The 20,044-nt window shown below is 41.1% G+C and overlaps 1 protein-coding gene across 5 annotated transcripts in view; it reads left to right on the top strand.

Annotated features, from left to right (window-relative positions):
• Positions 1–18,673, top strand: part of HERC4 (HECT and RLD domain containing E3 ubiquitin protein ligase 4) — a 119,512-nt gene extending 100,839 nt beyond the window's left edge. For all 5 annotated transcript variants that reach the window (XM_075841428.1, XM_075841431.1, XM_075841427.1 and 2 more), the window contains 3 exons: positions 5,400–5,583; positions 7,028–7,130; positions 18,169–18,673. In XM_075841428.1, coding sequence (XP_075697543.1) covers positions 5,400–5,583; positions 7,028–7,130; positions 18,169–18,377 — 496 coding nt within the window. In that variant the 3' untranslated portion in view covers positions 18,378–18,673. The remainder of the gene's footprint in view (positions 1–5,399; positions 5,584–7,027; positions 7,131–18,168) is intronic.
• The last annotated feature ends 1,371 nt before the right edge of the window (positions 18,674–20,044 follow it).

Genomic DNA, 20,044 nt, shown 5'->3' with positions numbered 1-20,044 from the left:
TCATGCCTCCAGGATATAAATAGATTCAGACGGTCCGGTAAACCCTTCATTTCCATAATGCAAAGAACTGATGACAGACCTATAAATGCCAGTGTGAACAAATAACCTTTGTTTATTAATTAGCATGTCTGAGTGCCAAGATCTTCACGTTTAAGTCCTGGTTATTTTTATAGCAGATCTCCAAGCTCCTTCATTACACAGGGTCATTTTGCTTCAGTACACTCACACTGAAAATTATCGTCTAGCCAATAACCAGTATAACTTTAACTGCAAAATTTTGTACCTGCTTGTAGTTCATAATCCTTCAATTGTAAGCAATCCATGCGCTTGCGGGTGAGCTTGATGTGCACTTGTGAAAACAGGATAGAGGTGTAACTGGCACTACTCCGTAATCTGTTGCGTGCCAAACTCAGGGTGGCAGGACATGGGGCTCGCAAAAAGCCAAAAGGGTGGTGCTCAACAGAAATGTAACCATGCCGTAAACTGAATTCATAGAAGAAAGAGAGGCGGCACTCATCCAATAGTCATATGACTTTATTGTGATCTTAGTAGGTATCCCAACGGGGTAAAATGTAAGCCTGCACATAAGGCAACAGCTGTTTCGCGTAGAGCATTCTTTGTCTGGCCTGGTGTGGAATTGTACTTATACACCGCATCCGGTCCAAACAAGCAGAGCTTTCATACTACCGGCTTCCATTTAGACAGTCCCTGATCATAGCTGCGCCCTAAAGGAGCAGAGCAAAAAAGCAGCCAGCATGTAAAAATAAATAATAAAGGGGTAAGCCTTAACCAAAGGTATGAATTTTTAAAGAGCACCTCTCATGGGTTGTTTTTTTTTTTTTTTTTTTGTTTTTTTTAAAAAAAAACACACACAGCTCCCTTTTATTCCCGGTGTCCTGTAATTACAAAAAAAATTGGTTATCTCCTTTTCGTGCTACAGACCTTGCTCCGCTTGGTTGGTGCCTAATATTCTAATTTTGGTTAAAGGTACAGAGAGGAGAATATCTCATCTTTCCTCAGTAGGCCTTGTCTCCTGCATCACTGTGATGCTGTCCAATCAGAGCAGGTCACAGTGATGCAGGAGGCAATGCCTACTGAGGAGAGATGGTCTCCTCCTTTTCTGTACCTTTACTCAAAGTTAGCATTTTAGACACCAAGCGGAGAAGAGGCCATAGCGGGACAACGGGAGGGCCGAAAGAAATAAAATCGAGAGAACACCGGGAATAAGGGGATGTATGTGGTTTAAAAAATAGAGTGACAAGTCCTCTTTAAGGCCCTTTTATACGAACCATTGATTGGGTGAACGATTATTTCCCTCTGTAAACAGGGCAGCAATCACCCGACAAACGAGCAAGCGCTCATTCGTTGGCTGATGGCGTCTTTTATGTGACCAGAAAAATGGTTGCTTGTCGGCAGCACATCTCCCCGTCTGAACTGGTGATGTGCTGCCAAAAAGATGCAAAATGCATGGGGGCGAATAATTGTATTAATTTCATACTTCATGTCTTAAAGGGTTATTCCCATCACTGCCATCACTTTCTGATTCATGGGGTGGAATAAAGGAACCCCTTTAAATGTTCCCACAGGTATCACTGACCTGTTCACACAGACTATTTTCAGCTGTTTTTCAGGCCATAAACGTCCCGAAAAAATGGCTGAAAAATTGGAAGCAGAACGCCTACAAACATCTGCCCATTGATTTCAATGGGAAATACGGCATACTGTTCCGACGGGGCGTTATTTTACGCCTCATTTTCAAATAACGGCGCGTAAAAAGACTCCCCGTAAAAAAAGTGCATTTCACTTCTTGAGATGTTTTTGGAGCTGTTTTTCATTGACTCAATAGAAAAAGCGCTCCAAAAAGTCAGTAAAAACGCTTGTTGATTAAAAAAACGTCTGAAAATCAGAGGCTGTTTTCCCTTCAAAACCGCTCCGTATTTTACAGACTTTTTTTGTTAAGCGTGTGAAAATACCCTTACATTCACACAATCCAAACCCAGCTCTGCCTCGCATATTTCTTTTTCATGTGCATCTAAAATGTCTAAAGAAAATATTTCTGAGAAGTTTGGATACGAAAAATAATCACTTGCATATAGAAGGTGAAAGTCAAGGGAAACATTTTTTAAACTTAAATGCTATAGTGAAAAATTGTGGCTTCCAACAACTGCAAAACCTGGTAGCCCATCAGAACTGCCACAAACTGATAAACCGTACCTTAAAGCTTATGTTTCTTATCTGCTGTCTCTTTAATACAGAACTATAACGCGATGACACAGATGTAGCTTGTATTGACTATTCTTCAGCACGTCCTGTTCTTCATACTTTCTATTGAGTGATAATCCAAAATAAAATCAATAAGAATGACTTTCATACATAGAGGGGAAAATAGAAATCTACTTTTGTTTCTCTCCATCCTCCCACTATGACTCCTCACTATGGGACTGAATGCTTGTGTTCTGATGATTATGTAGTATCCCTTTTATGTTTCATAAGAAATACCTCCAAACTAGAAGTACCCTTCATTACAATATGCACAGAATGCAAGGCTATTAGGATTCACAGAAATTGTTCCTCGGCACCAAGATATGCCCAAAATCCACCCCCATTGATTCCAATGGGAGTCAGAGGGTTTATTTTCCCGGGCGGAAAAATAAAACGGCAGGCACCCTAAAATCTTTTTCTTGTTGTATTCATTGGCAGACACAGATCCTGCACACTTTTGGTTTGTTTGTTGGTTGTTTTGGTTGTTTTTTTTCCCCCGGATCGTGGACATGTTGTTTTATCTTATCCTACTGCTTTCTGTACAAACTGATTCAGCCAGTATCTGTGGGAAGGTTAATGACTGCCTCGGTGGGGCCGAGGCTTTTCCTACCTAGTCTCAGCCTCCTATTGGCAAGTGCCTATTCCCATGGTGCTGTCCCCCACCCTCCCCCAATAAATATCTATCACATATATAGAAGCAGCATGGAGGACATTATACAGAAGTACTGAGCAGTGTAACTGTGAATCCAGCAGTGGGATGAGCTTTACAGTGCCTACCAAAAGTTCCGGGAACACCCTCATAACTTTTGAACGGCTTGAGGTAGAGGGTTGAAGCTTGGTGGAATTTAATGGGGTCATAAAATCTACTAGTTAATGGCAAAAAAAACAAACACCCCCACCCCCCTGGGGGTGGGGGCAGCAAAATCTTAAATGGCACGGGGTGTCCAGTGGGGGCTCATTTGAAAGCTCTTTTCAATACTAAAACGATGCTGCAAACGATTTTGAGATAGGATTTATTTTCACTGAGATATTTAACGTACAGTTATCTTCATTATCGGCTACCACCGGTGTTGGCATTACCCAAATGTACCGCGCGGGTAAATGCCTAAATGTGTGTGTGTGTGTGTGTGAGTGAGAGCGAGCTTGGGAATGTCACATCAAAATGCATTTGATCGAAACAGAAAGGATCACTTTATTGATGATGAGGAGGTATGGCGAAGAAAAAATAAGATCCTATCGAGAAGTAGCGGCTTTATTTAATTCCACTTATCCTATCTGTGATCCAAGTTCATTGTCGACTGTTAAAAGAACTGTTCATAGTTTCAAAATAACCGATTTCTATTAAAGGGAATGTGTTGCCAGAAAAACATGTTTTGTTTTTTTTAATTAAACATTTAGTGTGTAGGTGATTAAACATTGTTCAAATTTTTTATTTTTTTTTCACGAGTCAGGAAATATTATAAATTAATTCTAATTTATAATATTTCCCATTGCTGGTCACTAGATGGAGCTATTCCCAAAATTGCAGCATTGCAAAATTGGGTAAAAAGCCCTCGCTCTAGTGAGCTCTCAGCATCCCCCCCTCCTTTATCCTGGCTAGTGCCGGGATAAACGAGGGGTTTGAACGGTCTAACCTCCTACACTGTGTGTCGCCATTTTTTGAGCTAACACACAGTGTAGTAGGTTTACATACAGTAGTAAACACACACAAACACGAACATACATTGAAATCTCTTACCTGCTCCTGCCGCCGCGGCTCCCTCCGGCCCGTCCGCTCCGTCTGCTGCCGCTGGTCCAAGTGCACAAGTCCGGAAGCCGCGACCGGAAGTAGTAATCTTACTGTCCGGCCGCGACTTCCGGTCCACAGGAAAATGGCGCCGGACGGCGCGCATTTCAAATTGGACTGTGTGGGAGCGGCGCATGCGCAGTTCCCACACAGACGGCGTACATGTTAGTGGATGGAACGGGCCCCGTTCGCAGTCCCTATGGGACTTTGGCTGCCGTATTCCATGTCTGTATGTGTCGTTAATCGACACATACAGAAATGGAAAAAAAAATGGCAGCCCCCATAGGGAAGAAAAAGTGTAAAAATAAGAAAAAGTAAAACACAAACACACAAATAAATATAAACGTTTTTAATAAAGCACTAACATCTTTAACATATAAAAAAAAAAATTGTGATGACACTGTTCCTTTAAAGACGCCAAAGATCCAGAAGACCCAAACATGCTAGTAATGATGAAAAAGCTTTAGATGTTCTGCTCCCTGTACGTGATAATCCTCATACATCTGTCTTGAGTGGAGCATAACAAGCGACTACCGAAATGTCTACACATGAAATCATGTTACAATCGTAGACCAGGTCCATTTTGTATCGCCGAGGCCAATTGTAATTTAAAGTCATCTTGATGTGACATTCCCAAGCTCACACGCACACGCGCCCACACACGTTTAGGATTTTACCCGCGCGGTACATTTTGAGTAATGCTAACACCGGCGGTAGCCGATAATGAAGATGATAACTTTAACGTTAAATATCTCAGCGAAAAAAAAATCCTATCTCAAAATAGTTTGCAGCACGGTTTTTGTATTGAAAAGAGCTTTCAAATGAACCCCCACTCGACCCCCCCCCCCCCCGTGTCATCCAAGGGGGTGGATTTTACAACCCCATTAAATCCAACCAAATTTCAACCCTCTACCTTGAGCCGTTCAAAAGTTGAGGGTTTTCTGGAACTTCTGGTGGGCACTGTATAACACTTGCTAGGAAGCTGCAGAATGTATGGGTCTCTCTCTCTCTCTGCTATTTTTGCTCGTCCCCATGCATTTCTATCAGGTCAGCAGCAAATCTCCCTGTTTACACAGGGAGATGTGCTCCTGACAATGATAATATTTATTGCTGCATAAACGAGCAGATCGGCCGATGAACAAGCGTTTACTTGTTCATTGGCTGATCATTGCCCTGTATACAAAGGGCAATAATCTGGAACGAGTGTTTATCCGTACACTCGTTTGCCCGATTATTGGCCCACGTAAAAGGCCCTAATACAATGTCATAGGTGGAATTGCCAAATAAAGAATTTGTGATTACTTCATTGCTCTGTCATGTTGTGTTCATAGGTTTATGTTTTGATTCACAGGCAAGAATTTGTAGATACCTATGTGGACTACATCTTCAATCATTCAGTGGCTTCCCTGTTTAATGCGTTTTATACAGGCTTTCATAAGGTGTGTGGCGGCAGAGTCCTAGAGCTTTTTCATCCAAATGAGCTGCAGGCCATGGTTATCGGCAACACAAATTACGACTGGAAAGAACTGGAGAAGGTTGGTAAACAAACTTGCTTAAAGTGTTTAATTGACTTGTTCATTGTGAAAAAGCAGAGGTAATATAGAGTGTAGAGTATACCGCCATGATTCTAGTACCTAGAAAAGAAGGAAATAAAATTTATATTTAATTAATGAACAAATACAATGAATACAAATAATTGCTCGCATAGTTCAGGTTTATCATTCTGGAACTGGTTTCAGTATCCCATTATATTTTTGGTACTAACCTTGTCCTCTATTGGTTGGTTTTAAATAATTGGAAATTCCAAAATGAAAAAAAATGTTAAGTCAAACCTCTTTGACATGACCACCCAATACTGCACAATTTTTTTTTTTTTCTATGGAGGTAGTCCTGTCAAAGAAAAAAAAAAATAGTAGAATACTAGGTAAAGTGTTTAATGCAGTCTGCAATCATGTACAATACATAAATAAATAAACACGATGAAATACTCAAAAATAATTAATGACACAGTTTGTATATAGAATACATTATTTAATTCTGACATATTTCATTCCCTGCATCTGGGAAGTATTGTCCTGCCCTTTACCTAGACATGTACTACAATCTTCTTTTATCCTGTAGCTTCCCAGTCTACTCTACCAGAGAATTGTTTTGCATGATGGGGCTTTAGTTTTTATAACTGCTGAAGAGCCATAGGTTGAAGAATACTTAGTACTGTACAATAACATCAGTCACCAGCATGGCTCCCCTATCCTCTCAGTCCACCCCAGCATGGATTCCCTCTCATTCAACCTGCATAACAAATTATTTTGCTCCAAACAGGTAGTGGCACATTTTGCACTAGCTTAACGCGCAGGCTAAGGGCCTGTTCACATCACCGTTCATATCTGTTCCGGGGTTCCGTCTGAGGTTTCCGTCGGGTGAACCCCGCAACGGAAAGTGAAAGCACAGCTTCCGTTTCAGTCACCATTGATCTCAATGGTGATGGAAACATCGCTAATGGTTTCCGTTAGTCACCGTTCCGGCAGGTTTCCGGTTTCCCAACGGAATCAAAAGCGTAGTAGACTCCGCTATTGATTCCGTCGAAAAACCAGAAACCTGCCGGAACGGTGACGGACGGAAACCATTAGCGATGTTTCCGTCACCATTGAGATCAATGGTGACTGAAACGGAAGCTGTGGTTTCACTTTCCGTTGCGGGGTTCACCCGACGGAAACCACCGACGGAATCCCGGAACGGTGATGTGAACAGGCCCTTAGCTGTATTCATGTGCTAACACACAGAGCTTGACAACTCTCCTCCTTTGGCTCCCTCCCATCCTCCAATAAGTAGCGCCTTGCTCCCCTGCACTGCATATAAATAACTTACATGTTTCTGCTGTGTTGTATGTTCTTAGATCATATATAAGCAGATGCATCTTCTCTATAATAATATAATATTTGCACACTAATGCTTTATTTCATCTTGTGTTTTATTTAGCATACAGAATATAAAGGAGAGTATTGGGCAGATCATCCTACAATAAAAATATTTTGGGAGGTTTTTCATGAGTTGCCACTTGAAAAGAAAAAGCAGTTCTTATGTAAGTATTATTATTTGATACTGCTGTCATGATATACTTAATAATAAATATTCATTCAGGTATGATTGTGGTATATGCAAATGCAGTAGTGCCCAGCCTGGGCACTATTACTACAAATAAAGCAATTTATGTTACGGGGGCACTGTGGCCTGCACTGTTCACAATTAGCCTGGGCCAGGACAAAGGTTTAGGCATATACGCCTTTCTAGGGCTGGTTTACATGACCATATTGTTTTTTTGTGTTCCTCTTTCTTCCCTTTTCTTTCTTCCTCAGCAGGGAGATGTAATTATATTGTCCGCAAAAGGAAAAAAGAAATAAACCTGCTTCAACATGTGACATACAGTGACTTGCGAAAGTATGTTTTTTTTCCTGTTTTGTTGCATTACAACCATTTATGCCATTTGATTTTTACAACATGCCTACCACTTTGAAGTGCAAAATATTTTTTACTGTGACACAAACAATAATTAAGACAAAAAAAACGGAGAACTTTAATGTGCAGAAGTATTCACCCCCTGAAAGTCAATACTTTGTGGAGCACCTTTTTCTGCAATTACAGATGTAAGTCTCTTGGGGTATATCTCTCTTATCTTGGCACATCTAGACACTGGGAGTTCTGTCCATTCTTCTAGGCAAAATTGCTTCAACTCCTTCACGTTAGATGGGTTGCGTTGGCGTACAGAGTCTTCAAGTCATGCCACAGATTCTCAGTAAGATTGAGGTCTGGGCTTTGACTCGGCCATTCCAAGACATTTAATGTGTTCCCTTAAACCACTCCAGTGTAGTTTCAGCAGTATGTTTAGGGTCATTGTCCTGCTGGAAGGTGAACCTCCGTCCCAGTCTCCAATCTCTGGCCGACGGAATCAGGTTTTCCTCAAGAATTTTCCTGTATTTACTGCCATCCATCTTTTCTCCAATCCTATACAGATTTCCAGTCCCTGCCATTGAAAAGCATCCCCCCAGCATGATGATGCCACCACCGTGCTTCAGTGTGGGAATAGTGTTCTTAGGGTGATGGGAAGTGTTGGCTTTTCGCCACACACAGCGTTTCCCATGATGGCCAAAAAGTTTAATTTTAGTCCCATCAGACCATAGAACCTTCTTCCATGAGTTTCGAAAGTCTACCACATTGTTTAGTGAACTCCAAAACCTTTTTTTTTTTTTTTTTCTATGATTTTTTTTTTTAAGCACTTGGATTATTTTCCCTGGTCCATTACATAAAATGAATTAAAAATCCATTTTAATTTGACGTTGTAATGCAGCAAAACAGGACAAACCGCAAGATGTGTGTTTCTGTTTGTGTGTGTGTGTGTGTGTGTGTGTGTGTGTGTGTGAATACTTTTGCAAGTCATTGTATGGCGCAAAATTGCAAGTGTATTGCATTAGATCCAACTATAGATGTCACTACCGGGTCGTCGTCGATTTCGCTCTCCCAACTTCGACATATGAAACGGTCTTTTCATGACCACCATTTCATTGATACTTGGTGTCTTCTACACCCATCGGATTGGGATTTTTCTTTCTATTTCCCAGCACATGACACTTATTCCAGACTTGACCTATTTCTCATCCAGCATCATTCTCTCCATTCCCTCAAATCTGCGGACATCGATGCGATCACCTTCTCTGACCATGCACTCGTCACATTGATCCTTTCTTTGCATTCCCCGCTCCCTCATCAGTCTCGATGGGAATTGAATCCCTCCCTTCTCAGTGACTCGGCTGTCACATCTGATATCCAACGCTCCATTGAGGAGTATTCTACACTCAACGCCACTGAAGATGTTAATCCACGCGTCTTTTGGGAAGCTCATAAATGTGTCATCCGTGGTACGTTTATCAAACACGGCACTTGGTTGAAGAAGGAATGTTCTATAGCCATCACTCATCTACTTTCGGAGATTGAGACCCTAGAGACATTTCATAAATGTTCCCGAGATTCCGATGGTAAGATAGTTCTCCAGAAACGGGAAGACCTTAGAACCCTTCTGATGTCCAATGCCAAAGCTACCTTATCCAAATGTAAGCGTCATTTTTATGAGTACGGAAACCAATGTAGTAAATCTTTTGCCAGAGCACTGCGTATTCAACAAATACATACTTATATACCTTCTATAACGCCCCCTCCCGCCCTCGTGCCCATTTGTCATTAGACATAGCTTCTACATTTCGCGACTTTTACGCTTCTTTGTATAACACGGACTCCACCAATCCGGCCACGCTCTCTAGAAGCTTTCGATCAAACATTAAAGCCTACATTGCAGACTGTGGCTTTCCACATTTCTTAACTTCCTTCAATTCTTTTTCCACCTCATCACCCCTCCCCTCTGATGCACTTAGGGTGCACATAGCAGTGATTCCTAAACCTGGAAAGGACCCCTCACAGTGCACAAGTTACTTGAAACCAAAGAATGGGTATGTATAAGGCAAAAACCAATAAGTCATGGAATAGCTATGTGAATATCCAAAATATATTTTATTTGATTAGAACTCAGTATGCTATTCAGAGGTTAAAAACGGCATAGAGAATGCCATATACAAGTCAATGGGAAGGGGAGACAGACCACCATAAGTGGCAAACAAAGTAGTAACTCCCACTCACTCACCTAAACCCCTAGAGCAGATGTTCGAATGCCAAAGATAAAGGAACAAGGACAAAAATGTTGCATCAATATTAGCATGAGATCAGCATGTCCTGTGTGAGAACCGTTTTAGGGGAGAGGGAGGAAGAGAAAAAGCCCCACGCGTATCGCCAACAAGTGGCTTCCTCAGGGGTCGATCAAACATTAAAGCCTACATTGCAGACTGTGGCTTTCCACATTTCTTAACTTCCTTCAATTCTTTTTCCACCTCATCACCCCTCCCCTCTGATGCACTTAGGGCACACATAGCAGTGATTCCTAAACCTGGGAAGGACCCCTCACAATGCGCAAGTTACAGACCGATTTCTCTTCTCAATGCAGACATCAAGCTCTTTGCAAAGATTCTTGCTGTGCGTTTGGCACCGTTGCTGGGGGATATCGTTCACACGGATCAGGCTGGATTCATGTTATGTAGAGATGCACGTGACAACACGACGAAGGCAATTAACCTTATCCACAAGGCTAAGGTATCTAATATACCACTCATGCTCTTGTCCACTGATGCTGAAAAAGCATTTGACAGAGTCAATTGGACGTACATGGAAGAAACCCTTCTACGGCTTGGCCTTAAATCCCACATGATGTGCTGGATAATGTCCTTATATTCTTGCCCCTCTGCTAGAGTCTATGTGAACGGTATGCTCTCAAATGGGTTTACAATTCACAACGGGACCAGACAGGGATGTCCTTTGTCCCCATTCATTTTCATTCTGACCTTGGAGCCTTTTCTTCGTCATGTTCGCACAAACCCTGACATTTAGGGGTTGCAGGCAGGTGCTACATTGGATAAGGTTGCAGCGTATGCAGAGGATTTATTTTTTTTGACCAGCCCATCCATATCCCTCCCAAACCTCATCTTCCAAAGATTTTCTAAACTGTCTAATGTCAAAATAAACTTTGCTAAATCGGAAGCAATGAACATCTCCCTCCCCTCCTCTCTCTTACTCACCTTGGAACATTCCTTCAGCTTTAAATGGAACTCGGTAGCCCTCAAATATCTTGGGGTTCACATCCCAGCTGACTTGAAAGAACTATTCAGCATAAATTTCCCTCCTCTCCTTGCTTAGATAAAGTTGGACTGCTCGAGGTGGACGAAAGGTACTTTCACATGGATTGGACGATGCACCATATTCAAAATGAATATCCTTCCTAGGGTCTTGTACCTGTTCCAGGCTCTTCCTATAGTCATTCCACTATCATTTGCAGGGAATTGCCCGCCTTGAAAAACATCATTCATTTGGAATGGTAAATCTTCTAGACTCAAACGCACACTTTCGTGTAGAACTAGAGTCAGGGGGCCTAGCTCTTCCTGATGTTAGAACTTACTATATTGCATCCCACCTCACGCGGATAGTTGACTGGTGTAGACACGCTCTATTAAAACCGTGGGTGAGTTAGGAGCAAAGTTTCTCTACGGTTCCCCTTGCTGTTATTCCATGGCTGGACTGTACCCAACTCAAACCACTTCGCCAACACCCTACTATTGGCCCTACTTTGTTATGTTGTTCCATCTCATCGGTCAAGTCATCTTTACTCCCAGTTCACTCCTCAATGTACCCCATTTTGGGGAACCCTTCTTTCTCCTCAGGTCTGACAGACCCAGTCTTTCGATCCTGGTTCGCCTCAGGCAAGTTCAGAGCAGCTCATTTCCTGAGTGGTGTGGATTGGTTCTCTATTTCTGATCTGTCTCAGGTACCTAACCTACAGCCCTTGGGTCTTTGGAGATTTCAACTTCGCCATTTTTGTTCCTCCATGTCGTCTCCTTCTTTATATCAAATTGACAGGACACCGTTGGAAGATTTGTGTGTTGGTACTGATCTGATTCGACACACGTTGTCGACAATTTACACCCTACGTCAAAATCCTTCTGATCTCCCTCCCCCTGACCTACCTCTCACAATGGGAGACTGATTTGAGCATTTCCCTCTCAACCGCGCAATGAACACGCATCCTCACCCTGGCCCACAAGACCTCGATCAGCTCTCGTTCTCAAGAAGCCAGTTTTAAACTACTATCTCGTTGGTACAGGGTTCCGGTTCGTCTGCATCGCCTCTTTCCTACAACATCTCCCCTTTGTTGGAGATGTGGATTGGAGGATGGTACCCTCCTCCACACCTTTTAGTCATGTCCTCTTCTTGTTCCATATTTGGATGGCGTTAAGAGGGTGATCTGGAAGGTCACAGACACAGGCTTTCTTATGGATGCAGCTTTCTTCCTCCTCTATCACTGCGGCATTCCTGTTGATATATACAAACGCTCACTGTCTAGTGATGGCAGCACGTCACTGCATTCCATTGAAATGGAAAAATTCCTCTCCTCTTGCTCTGTCCCTCTGGATTTCTAAGGTCAACGACCTCATGCATATGGAAGACTTGACCTCCACCATCCATGACTCATGATAAATTCTGCCAAACCTGGACTCCATGGATTATCTTTCAGAGTTTTGATTCATACAAAGACATCCTTCGGGAGATGAGTCTTGATCAGCGACCTAAGTAAGGTTCTTTCGTGGTGATGCGGCATGCTTCAATATGTAGTACTACATTCCTTTCTTTCTTATCATTCTCTTCATTGCCTCCTCCTCCCTCCTCCTTATATTCGTCTTGTTTCTTTAAATTTTTGCTCCATTTGGTATTTGACTACTGAAAATCTTATCACTTACCTTCGTGACTTTGCACTTCTGAACAGTAGAATTTACCATGTATATTGTTTTTTTTTTTGTATACTGTGGATCCCTTGTGCTTTGTAAACTGGACCTTTTAGATCATGAAAGTTAAAGCATTTCCAAAAAAAAAAAATTGCAAGTGTATGAAAATATAAAGCCTCAGCTTAGAGTATCAAAATAAAAAAAAAATACAATAATCAATTAAAATTAACCCCTTCCCTCTTTAGCCACTTTTGACCTTCCTGACAGAGCCTCATTTTTCAAATCTGACATGTGTCACTTTATGTGGTAATAACTCCGGAATGCTTTCACCTATCCAAGCGATTCTGAGATTGTTTTCTCGTGACACATTGGACTTTATGTTACTGGCAAAATTTGCTTGATATGTTCAGTATTTAATTGTGAAAAACACCAAAAATTAGCGAAAAATTGCAAAAATTAGCATTTTTCTCAATTTAAATGTATCTGCTTGTAAGACAGGCAGTTATACCACACAAAATTTTTGCTAATTAACATCACCCATATGTCTACTTTAGATTGGCATCGTTTTTTAAACATCCTTTTATTTTTCTATGACCTCACAAGACTTAGAACTTTAGCAGCAATTTCTCACATTTTCAAGAAAATTTCAAAAGGCTATTTTTACAGGGGCCAGTTCAGTTGTGAAGTGGTTTTGAGGGCCTTATATATTAGAAACCCCAAAAAAGTCACCGCATTTTAAAAACTTCACCCCTCAAAGTATTCAAAACAGCATTTAGAAAATGTCTTAACCCTTTAAACATTTCACAGGAATTAAAGCAAAGTAGAGGTGAAATTTACAAATTTCATATTTTTCTGCAGAAATAAATTTTTAATACAATTTTTTTTATAACACAGAAGGTTTTACCAGAGAAATGCAACTCAATATTTGTTGCCCAGTTTCTGCAGTTTTAGGAAATATCCCACATGTGGCCGTAGCGTGCTACTGGACTGAAGCATCGGCCTCAGAAGCAAAGAAGCACCTAGTGGATTTTGGGGCCTTATTTTTGTTAGAATATATTTTAGGCACCATGTCAGGTTTGAAGGGCTCTTGCGGTGCCAAAACAGTCAAAATCCCCCAAAAGTGACCCCATCTGGGAAACTAGACACCTCAAGGAAATTATCTAGGGGTGTAGTGAGCATTTTGACCGCACAGGTTTTTTACAGAAATTATTGGAAGTAGGCCGTGAAAATTAAAATCAACATTTCTTCAAAGAAAATGTAGGTTTAGCGATTTTTTTTCTCATTTCCACAAGGACTAAAGGAGAAAAAGCACCGCAAAATTTGTAAAGCAATTTCTCCCGAGTAAAACAATGCCCCACATGTGGTAATAAACGGTTGTTTGGAGACACGGCGTGGCTGAGAAGGGAAAGAGCGCTATTTGGCTTTTGGAGTTCACATTTAGCAGGAATGGTTTGCGGAGGCCATGTCACATTTACAAAGCCCCTGAGGGGACAAAACAGTGGAAACCCCCCACAAGTGACCCCATTTTGGAAACTATACCCCTTGAGGAAATTATCTAGGGGTATAGTGAGCATTTTGACCCCACAGGTTTTTTGCAGAAATTTTTGCAAGTAGGCTGTGAAAATGAAAATCTACATTTTTTCAAATAAAATGTAGGTTTAGCTAATTTTTTTTCATTTCCACAAGGACTAAAGGAGAAAAAGCACCACAAAATTTGTAAAGCAATTTCTCCCGAGTAAAACAATACCCCACATGTGGTAATAAACGGCTGTTTGGACACACGGCAGGGCTTAGAAGGGAAAGAGCACTATTTGACTTTTTGAGATCACATTTAGCAGGAATGATTTGCGGAGGCCAGGTCACATTTGCAAAGCCCCTGAGGGGACAAAACAATGAAAACGCCCAAAAAGGGACTCCATTTAGGAAACTACACCTCTTGAGGAATGCATCTAGGGGTGTAGTGAGCATTTTGACCCCACAGATGTTTCATAGAATTTATTAGAATTAGGCAGTGAAAATAAAAACAGTCCTTTTTCTTCAATAAGACGTAGCTTTAGCGCAAATTTTTTCATTTTCTCAACAAATAAAGGAAAAAAAGAACCCAACATTTGTAAAGCAATTTCTCCCGAGTACGGCAATACCCCATATGTAGTCATAAACTGCTGTTTGGGCACACGGCAGGGCTCAGAAGGGAAGGACCGCCATTTGGAGTGCAGATGTTGCTGGATTGGTTTCTGGGCACCTGTGGGCCCAAAACAGTGGAAACCCCCCAGAAGTGACCCCATTTTGTAAACTACACCCCTCAATGCATTTACCAAGGGGTGTAGTAAGCATTTTAACCCTGCAGGTGTTTTGTAGAAATTAGTGTGCGCTCAATGTTGCAGAGTGAAAATGGGATTTTTTTCCATAGATATGCCAATATGTGGTGCCCGGCTTGTGCCACCATAACAAGACAGCTCTCTAATTATTATGCGGTGTTTCCCGGTTTTAGAAACACCCTACATGTGGCCCTAATCTTTTGTCTGGACAGTCGACCAGGCTCAGAAGTGAAGAGTACCATGCGGAGTGGAGGCCTAATTTGGCGATTTACAAAGTATTGGTTCACAACTGCAGAGGCTCAGATGTGAAATAATAAAAAGAAACCCCTGATAAGTGACCCCATTATGGAAACTGCACCCCTCAAGGCATTTATTAAGGGGTGTAGTGAGCATTTTCACCCCACAGGTCTTTTCCATAAATGAATGCGCTGCGGATGGTGCAAATTAAAAATTTATATTTTTCCCTAGATATGCCATTCAGTGGCAAATATGTCATGCCCAGCTTATGACGCTGGAGACACACACCCCAAAAATTGTTAAAAGGGTTCTCACGGGTATGACGATGCCATATATGTTGAAGGAAACTGCTGTTTGGGGACGCTGTAGGGTTCAGGGCCGAGGGAGCACCATTTGGCTTTTGGAGAGCGGATTTTGCTTGGTACTATATTTGTTTGAGTATTGCTGGTGTTTTATAATGTGGGGGTACATGTAAGCGGGGCGGAGTATATAAGGGGCATAGTCAGGTGGTATAAAAAAATAAAAATAATCCATAGATGTGTGTTACGCTGTGAAGCAATCCTTTCTGCACAGGCCGGTGTCGCACTGATAAATGGTGTCATTTCTTATCCCCCTTTTGGTCCACACTCCGCGCCTTTGTAGTTTGGGGAATTTTGCTGGGAAAGTATTATCCTGGTATAATACGGGCACCGTCGCTTCCAGCGGATATGTTTGGGCCCTCCCCTTCCTGGTTCCCTAATTTTAGGTCCTTGATAAATCGCCTCTTGAAACAGAAGAAATGTTCCCCTTGGGCACAACTGCATATTTTTTTATTTCCTGACTTATTGGAGCCATAACTAATTTTATTTTTTATAGACGTAGCGGTATAAGGGCTGGTTTGTTGCGGGACGAGCTGTAGTTATTATTGGTACCATTTTGGGGTACATGCAACTTTTTGATCACCTTTTATCCTATTTTTTGGGATGCCAGGTAAACAAAAAAACGCAATTTTGGCACAGCTTTTTTCGTTTTTTTATACAGCGTTCACCATGCGTTATAAACTACATGTTAACTTTATTCTGCGGGTCAGTACGATTCCGGCGATACCTGATTTATAGCACTTTTTTATGTTTTACAACTTTTTGCACAATAAAATTACTTTTGTAAAAAGAATGTATTTTTTCTGTCGCCAAGTTGTGAGAACCATAACGTTTTAATTTTTTTGTCGACGGAGGTGTATGAGGGCTTGTTTTTTGCGGGACGAGCTATAGTTTTTATAGGTACCATTTTTGGATACGTGCGACTTTTTGATCACTTTTTATTGTAATATTTGTAGGGCAAAGTGACCAAAAAACAGAAACTCTGGTAACGTTTTTTACGGGTTTTTTTTACGCTGTTCACCGCGTGCAATAAATAATATAATATTTTGATACCTCCGGTCGTTACGGTCGTGGCGATACCAAATACATATGGTTTATTATTATTTTTCAATAATAAAGGACTTGATAAGAGTAAAAGGGGGATTGTGTTTTATTTGATTACTTGAAACTTTTATTGTTTTCAAACTTTTATTTTTTGCACTTTTTTTTTACACTTTTTTATACTTTTTTTACACTTTTTCTCAAGTCCCACTAGGGGACTTGAAGGTCCAACGGTCAGATTTTTTTTTTTCTAATACATTGCACTACCTATGTAGTGCAATGTATTAGATCTGTCAGTCATTCACTGACAGCAAGCCGTTTAGGCTTCGCCTCCCGGCGGGGCCTAAATCGGCTTCCGTAATGGCAGAGCAGGAGACCATTGTGTCTCCTGTTGCCATAACAGCAGTCGCCAGTCCCGATTGCCTGTCAGGGCTGGCGATCTGCTTGTAACCGCTACGATGCAGCAATCGCTTTCGATTGCTGCATCGAAGGGGTTAATGGCAGGGATCGGAGCTAGCTCCGGTTCCTGCCGTTACAGGTGGATGTCAGCTGTACAGTACAGCTGACCTCCACCGCTGATGACGCCGGATCAGCTCCTGACCCGGCGCCATCTTGCCGGCAGCTACGGAAGCCGATCAGGCTCCGCCGCCGGGCGGATCTTGACCGGCTTCGGTGCTAGGCAGACCGGGAGGCCAGTATTAGGCCTCCGGTTGCCTTTGCAGCCACCGGAACCCCGGCAATTTCATTGCTGGGGCTCCGATGAGCTGCAAACACCTTAAGTGCAGCGATCGCGTTTGAGCGCTGCACTTAAGGGGTTAATGGCGGGGATCGAAGCTAATTTCGGTCCCCGCCGTTACAGTCGGATGTCAGCTGTAAGATACAGCTGAGATCCGACGATGATGGCACCGACTCAGCTTCTGAGCCGGTGCCAAACGTTTGACGTACATGTACGGCATTTTGCGGGAAGTCAATGCTTTCCATGACGTACATGTACGTCAAATGTCGGGAAGGGGTTAAAGAAGCACTCTCACCGTTGGATCACGTGACCCATTGTACAGCAAGAAAACATGGAATTTATGGCTGCATTAAAAAAAAAGATACTAAGATAATACAAAGGCCATTTGATATATTGGCGCAATAGATTTCTAATGATTAAAAAGGAAGTAGCCGAGTGCTTCTTTAAGGAAGTGTTAAAGTCAAAAACTTTGTAAAAATGCTTTAAGGAAATGTATCAAACGTACAGAAAATCAGAATGGTATAGAATTCAAAACATTAAAACTAGAATGGATAATGGATTGGACTTTCAGTGTCTTAAGAAACATTAGGCAATGTTTTTCTTTGTTTTATATTTTCACCTGGTTATGGTCTCAGATTATCTAGGTTTATGGTTTTATGTGAAATATGTTTTTATTTGTCTGTATAATTGTATTATTTTGTATATTGCCTACTAAAGTTTGTAGTTTATCAGCTTCATTTACCAATATGTAATACAATTCCATAGTAAATTTTCATCTATTCGTCTGCATGCTCCGCTATGGCTGCATTGATCTGAGATCCCAAGTTACCAAAACCTCTCACTTCCGAGGACAACGTCATCGTCATTCATGGCATATGTAGGGGGTCACAACTTGTAAACTCGCATATCTCAATGGCATGTAAGATTTGAAGAATGATCCCCCTATAATGAATTGCAACCATGTTTACTATCTGAAGTCTGCTGTAGTTATTTACCAGTATTCAGACTTCAGCTCAGTCCTATCTACTATGTCATCATGTGTTTGGTTTCTTTACAGTGTTTTTGACTGGCAGTGACCGGATACCTATTCTTGGAATGAGAAGTTTAAAACTTATAATCCAGCCAACAGGAGGGGGCTACTATTTCCTACCGGTTGCCCACACATGTTTCAATCTCTTGGACCTCCCCAAATACACCAGCAAAGAGACACTAAGAGAAAAACTGATCCAGGCTATTGACCATTATGAGGGTTTCAGCCTTGCATAAAGATGATTTTTCATCACTTTACTTTGCAGTCCTGAGAATCTGAGCCACGCCAAGATGATATGAGATTCTATATGAATATAGTTTTCTTATGGCTGTTTTTGCAGTTAAGAAAAGACCTATACAGCCTTTGTACATAACACTTAGTTTCGCTTTCTTCCATCTTAAAATTAATTATAAACGCTATAGACAGAGGCTTGGATTTTCAATTGGTGTATTTCAATTCACTACGTCTATATTGTACAATACACCATAAACACATTGTAAAGTATTCTGTGAAAATAAATCAAAGTTTTTACTTTAGGATTTGATAGTTGTTTTTTCTGTATAATCTCTAAATCAGGACTTGAATTTATTTTAATGTTAAAATATTACGTTATATATTACTGGAAAAGTCCAGCTCTTAGTAAAGTTGCATTTGATTTACCCACCCAAGATTAATAAATTTAGGTGTTAGATGTTAGAGCCTAGGGGTGTGGGGCACTGATTCAGAGTAAGACATCACACTGCTTTAACAATGGGTAGTAGTTGTCACCAATACTCTGCAGTACGCATTTGGAAAAAGTCCAACAGAACACCCCGATCCCATTTAAAACTTGAGGAAGAAAGAATTAAAATTGGTGTCCTTTTCAGCAGGGCTTCTCTAGGGCAGTAGTCTTCAACCTATGGAGCGGAATAGGAAAACTGCCCTTTTTTTTTTTTTTTACGATTTACCCGTCAAAAGCATTTTTTTTTCCCTTTTAGATCTGTGCATAGAGGTGGTTTACTATAAAGCAGTACTATACTGTGTATGTGTACACTTGACAACTCCCAACTTTCATGTAGACTTCCTAGAGTCAAATTCCTATTTTTTTCCTAAAACTCCAATGCAAATAATTTGGGCTAATGCAGCTCTTCGATTTAGTTAGTCTGAGTGGGGCATTAGCGTCACGTTATCTTGAAGACGGGTTGATGTGATTCTGGTTTGGTTATTAAAGTGGCACTGCTTGTTGATTTTTTTTTCTTTGCTATTGCATCATTCATCAGATTGTCGCACAGGGAAAATGAAAAAATGATCTTATCAATTAAATAGCATTTTTTTCAATGAGCATTCTGCTTTGTTGCAACAGACTAGAAATATGCACTGTACTGCGGATATTAAATTCTACAATCAGATAGGGCTGCCTATTTTATTGGTTCTTGCCAGGATTATGTCTGCGTCGGGTACAAGTCTCGTCTTGCATTAAATTTACCAATGATGCCCTCATTGTCTTGAAAAAAATCTCCTTCGCAGTTAATAAACATTGCCCTGCAGTTTGAGGAAATTGTGCAGAAACTTTACACAATGTTTATAGAAGAAAAAAAAAATGGAACTTTACTATTCTACAGAGATCAGTTAGGCTCTATTTACACTTGTGTCATGATTTCCATTTTTATAGGAGCCATGACATATCCATATTTTTATTTTATGTTTTTTACTTTGACTTATAATGGATCAGTCATGTTTCCATCTGGTATCATGTTTGTTTGTTTATTTTCCTGGATACAATACTGCAGCATTCTATGCAATTCTGACGCTCAAAAACAACAGAAACCTAGTGGAAAAGAGGATAGATAATGCTATGGGGTTGTTTTTCAGGAGTTGGCCTGGGGCCCTTCGTTCCAGTGGAGGAAAATATTAATGCTTCAGC

The sequence above is a fragment of the Rhinoderma darwinii genome, chromosome 11, assembly GCF_050947455.1.
Source record: "Rhinoderma darwinii isolate aRhiDar2 chromosome 11, aRhiDar2.hap1, whole genome shotgun sequence".
NCBI lineage: Eukaryota > Metazoa > Chordata > Amphibia > Anura > Rhinodermatidae > Rhinoderma > Rhinoderma darwinii.
This window is presented reverse-complemented; position numbering and strand designations above follow the sequence as displayed.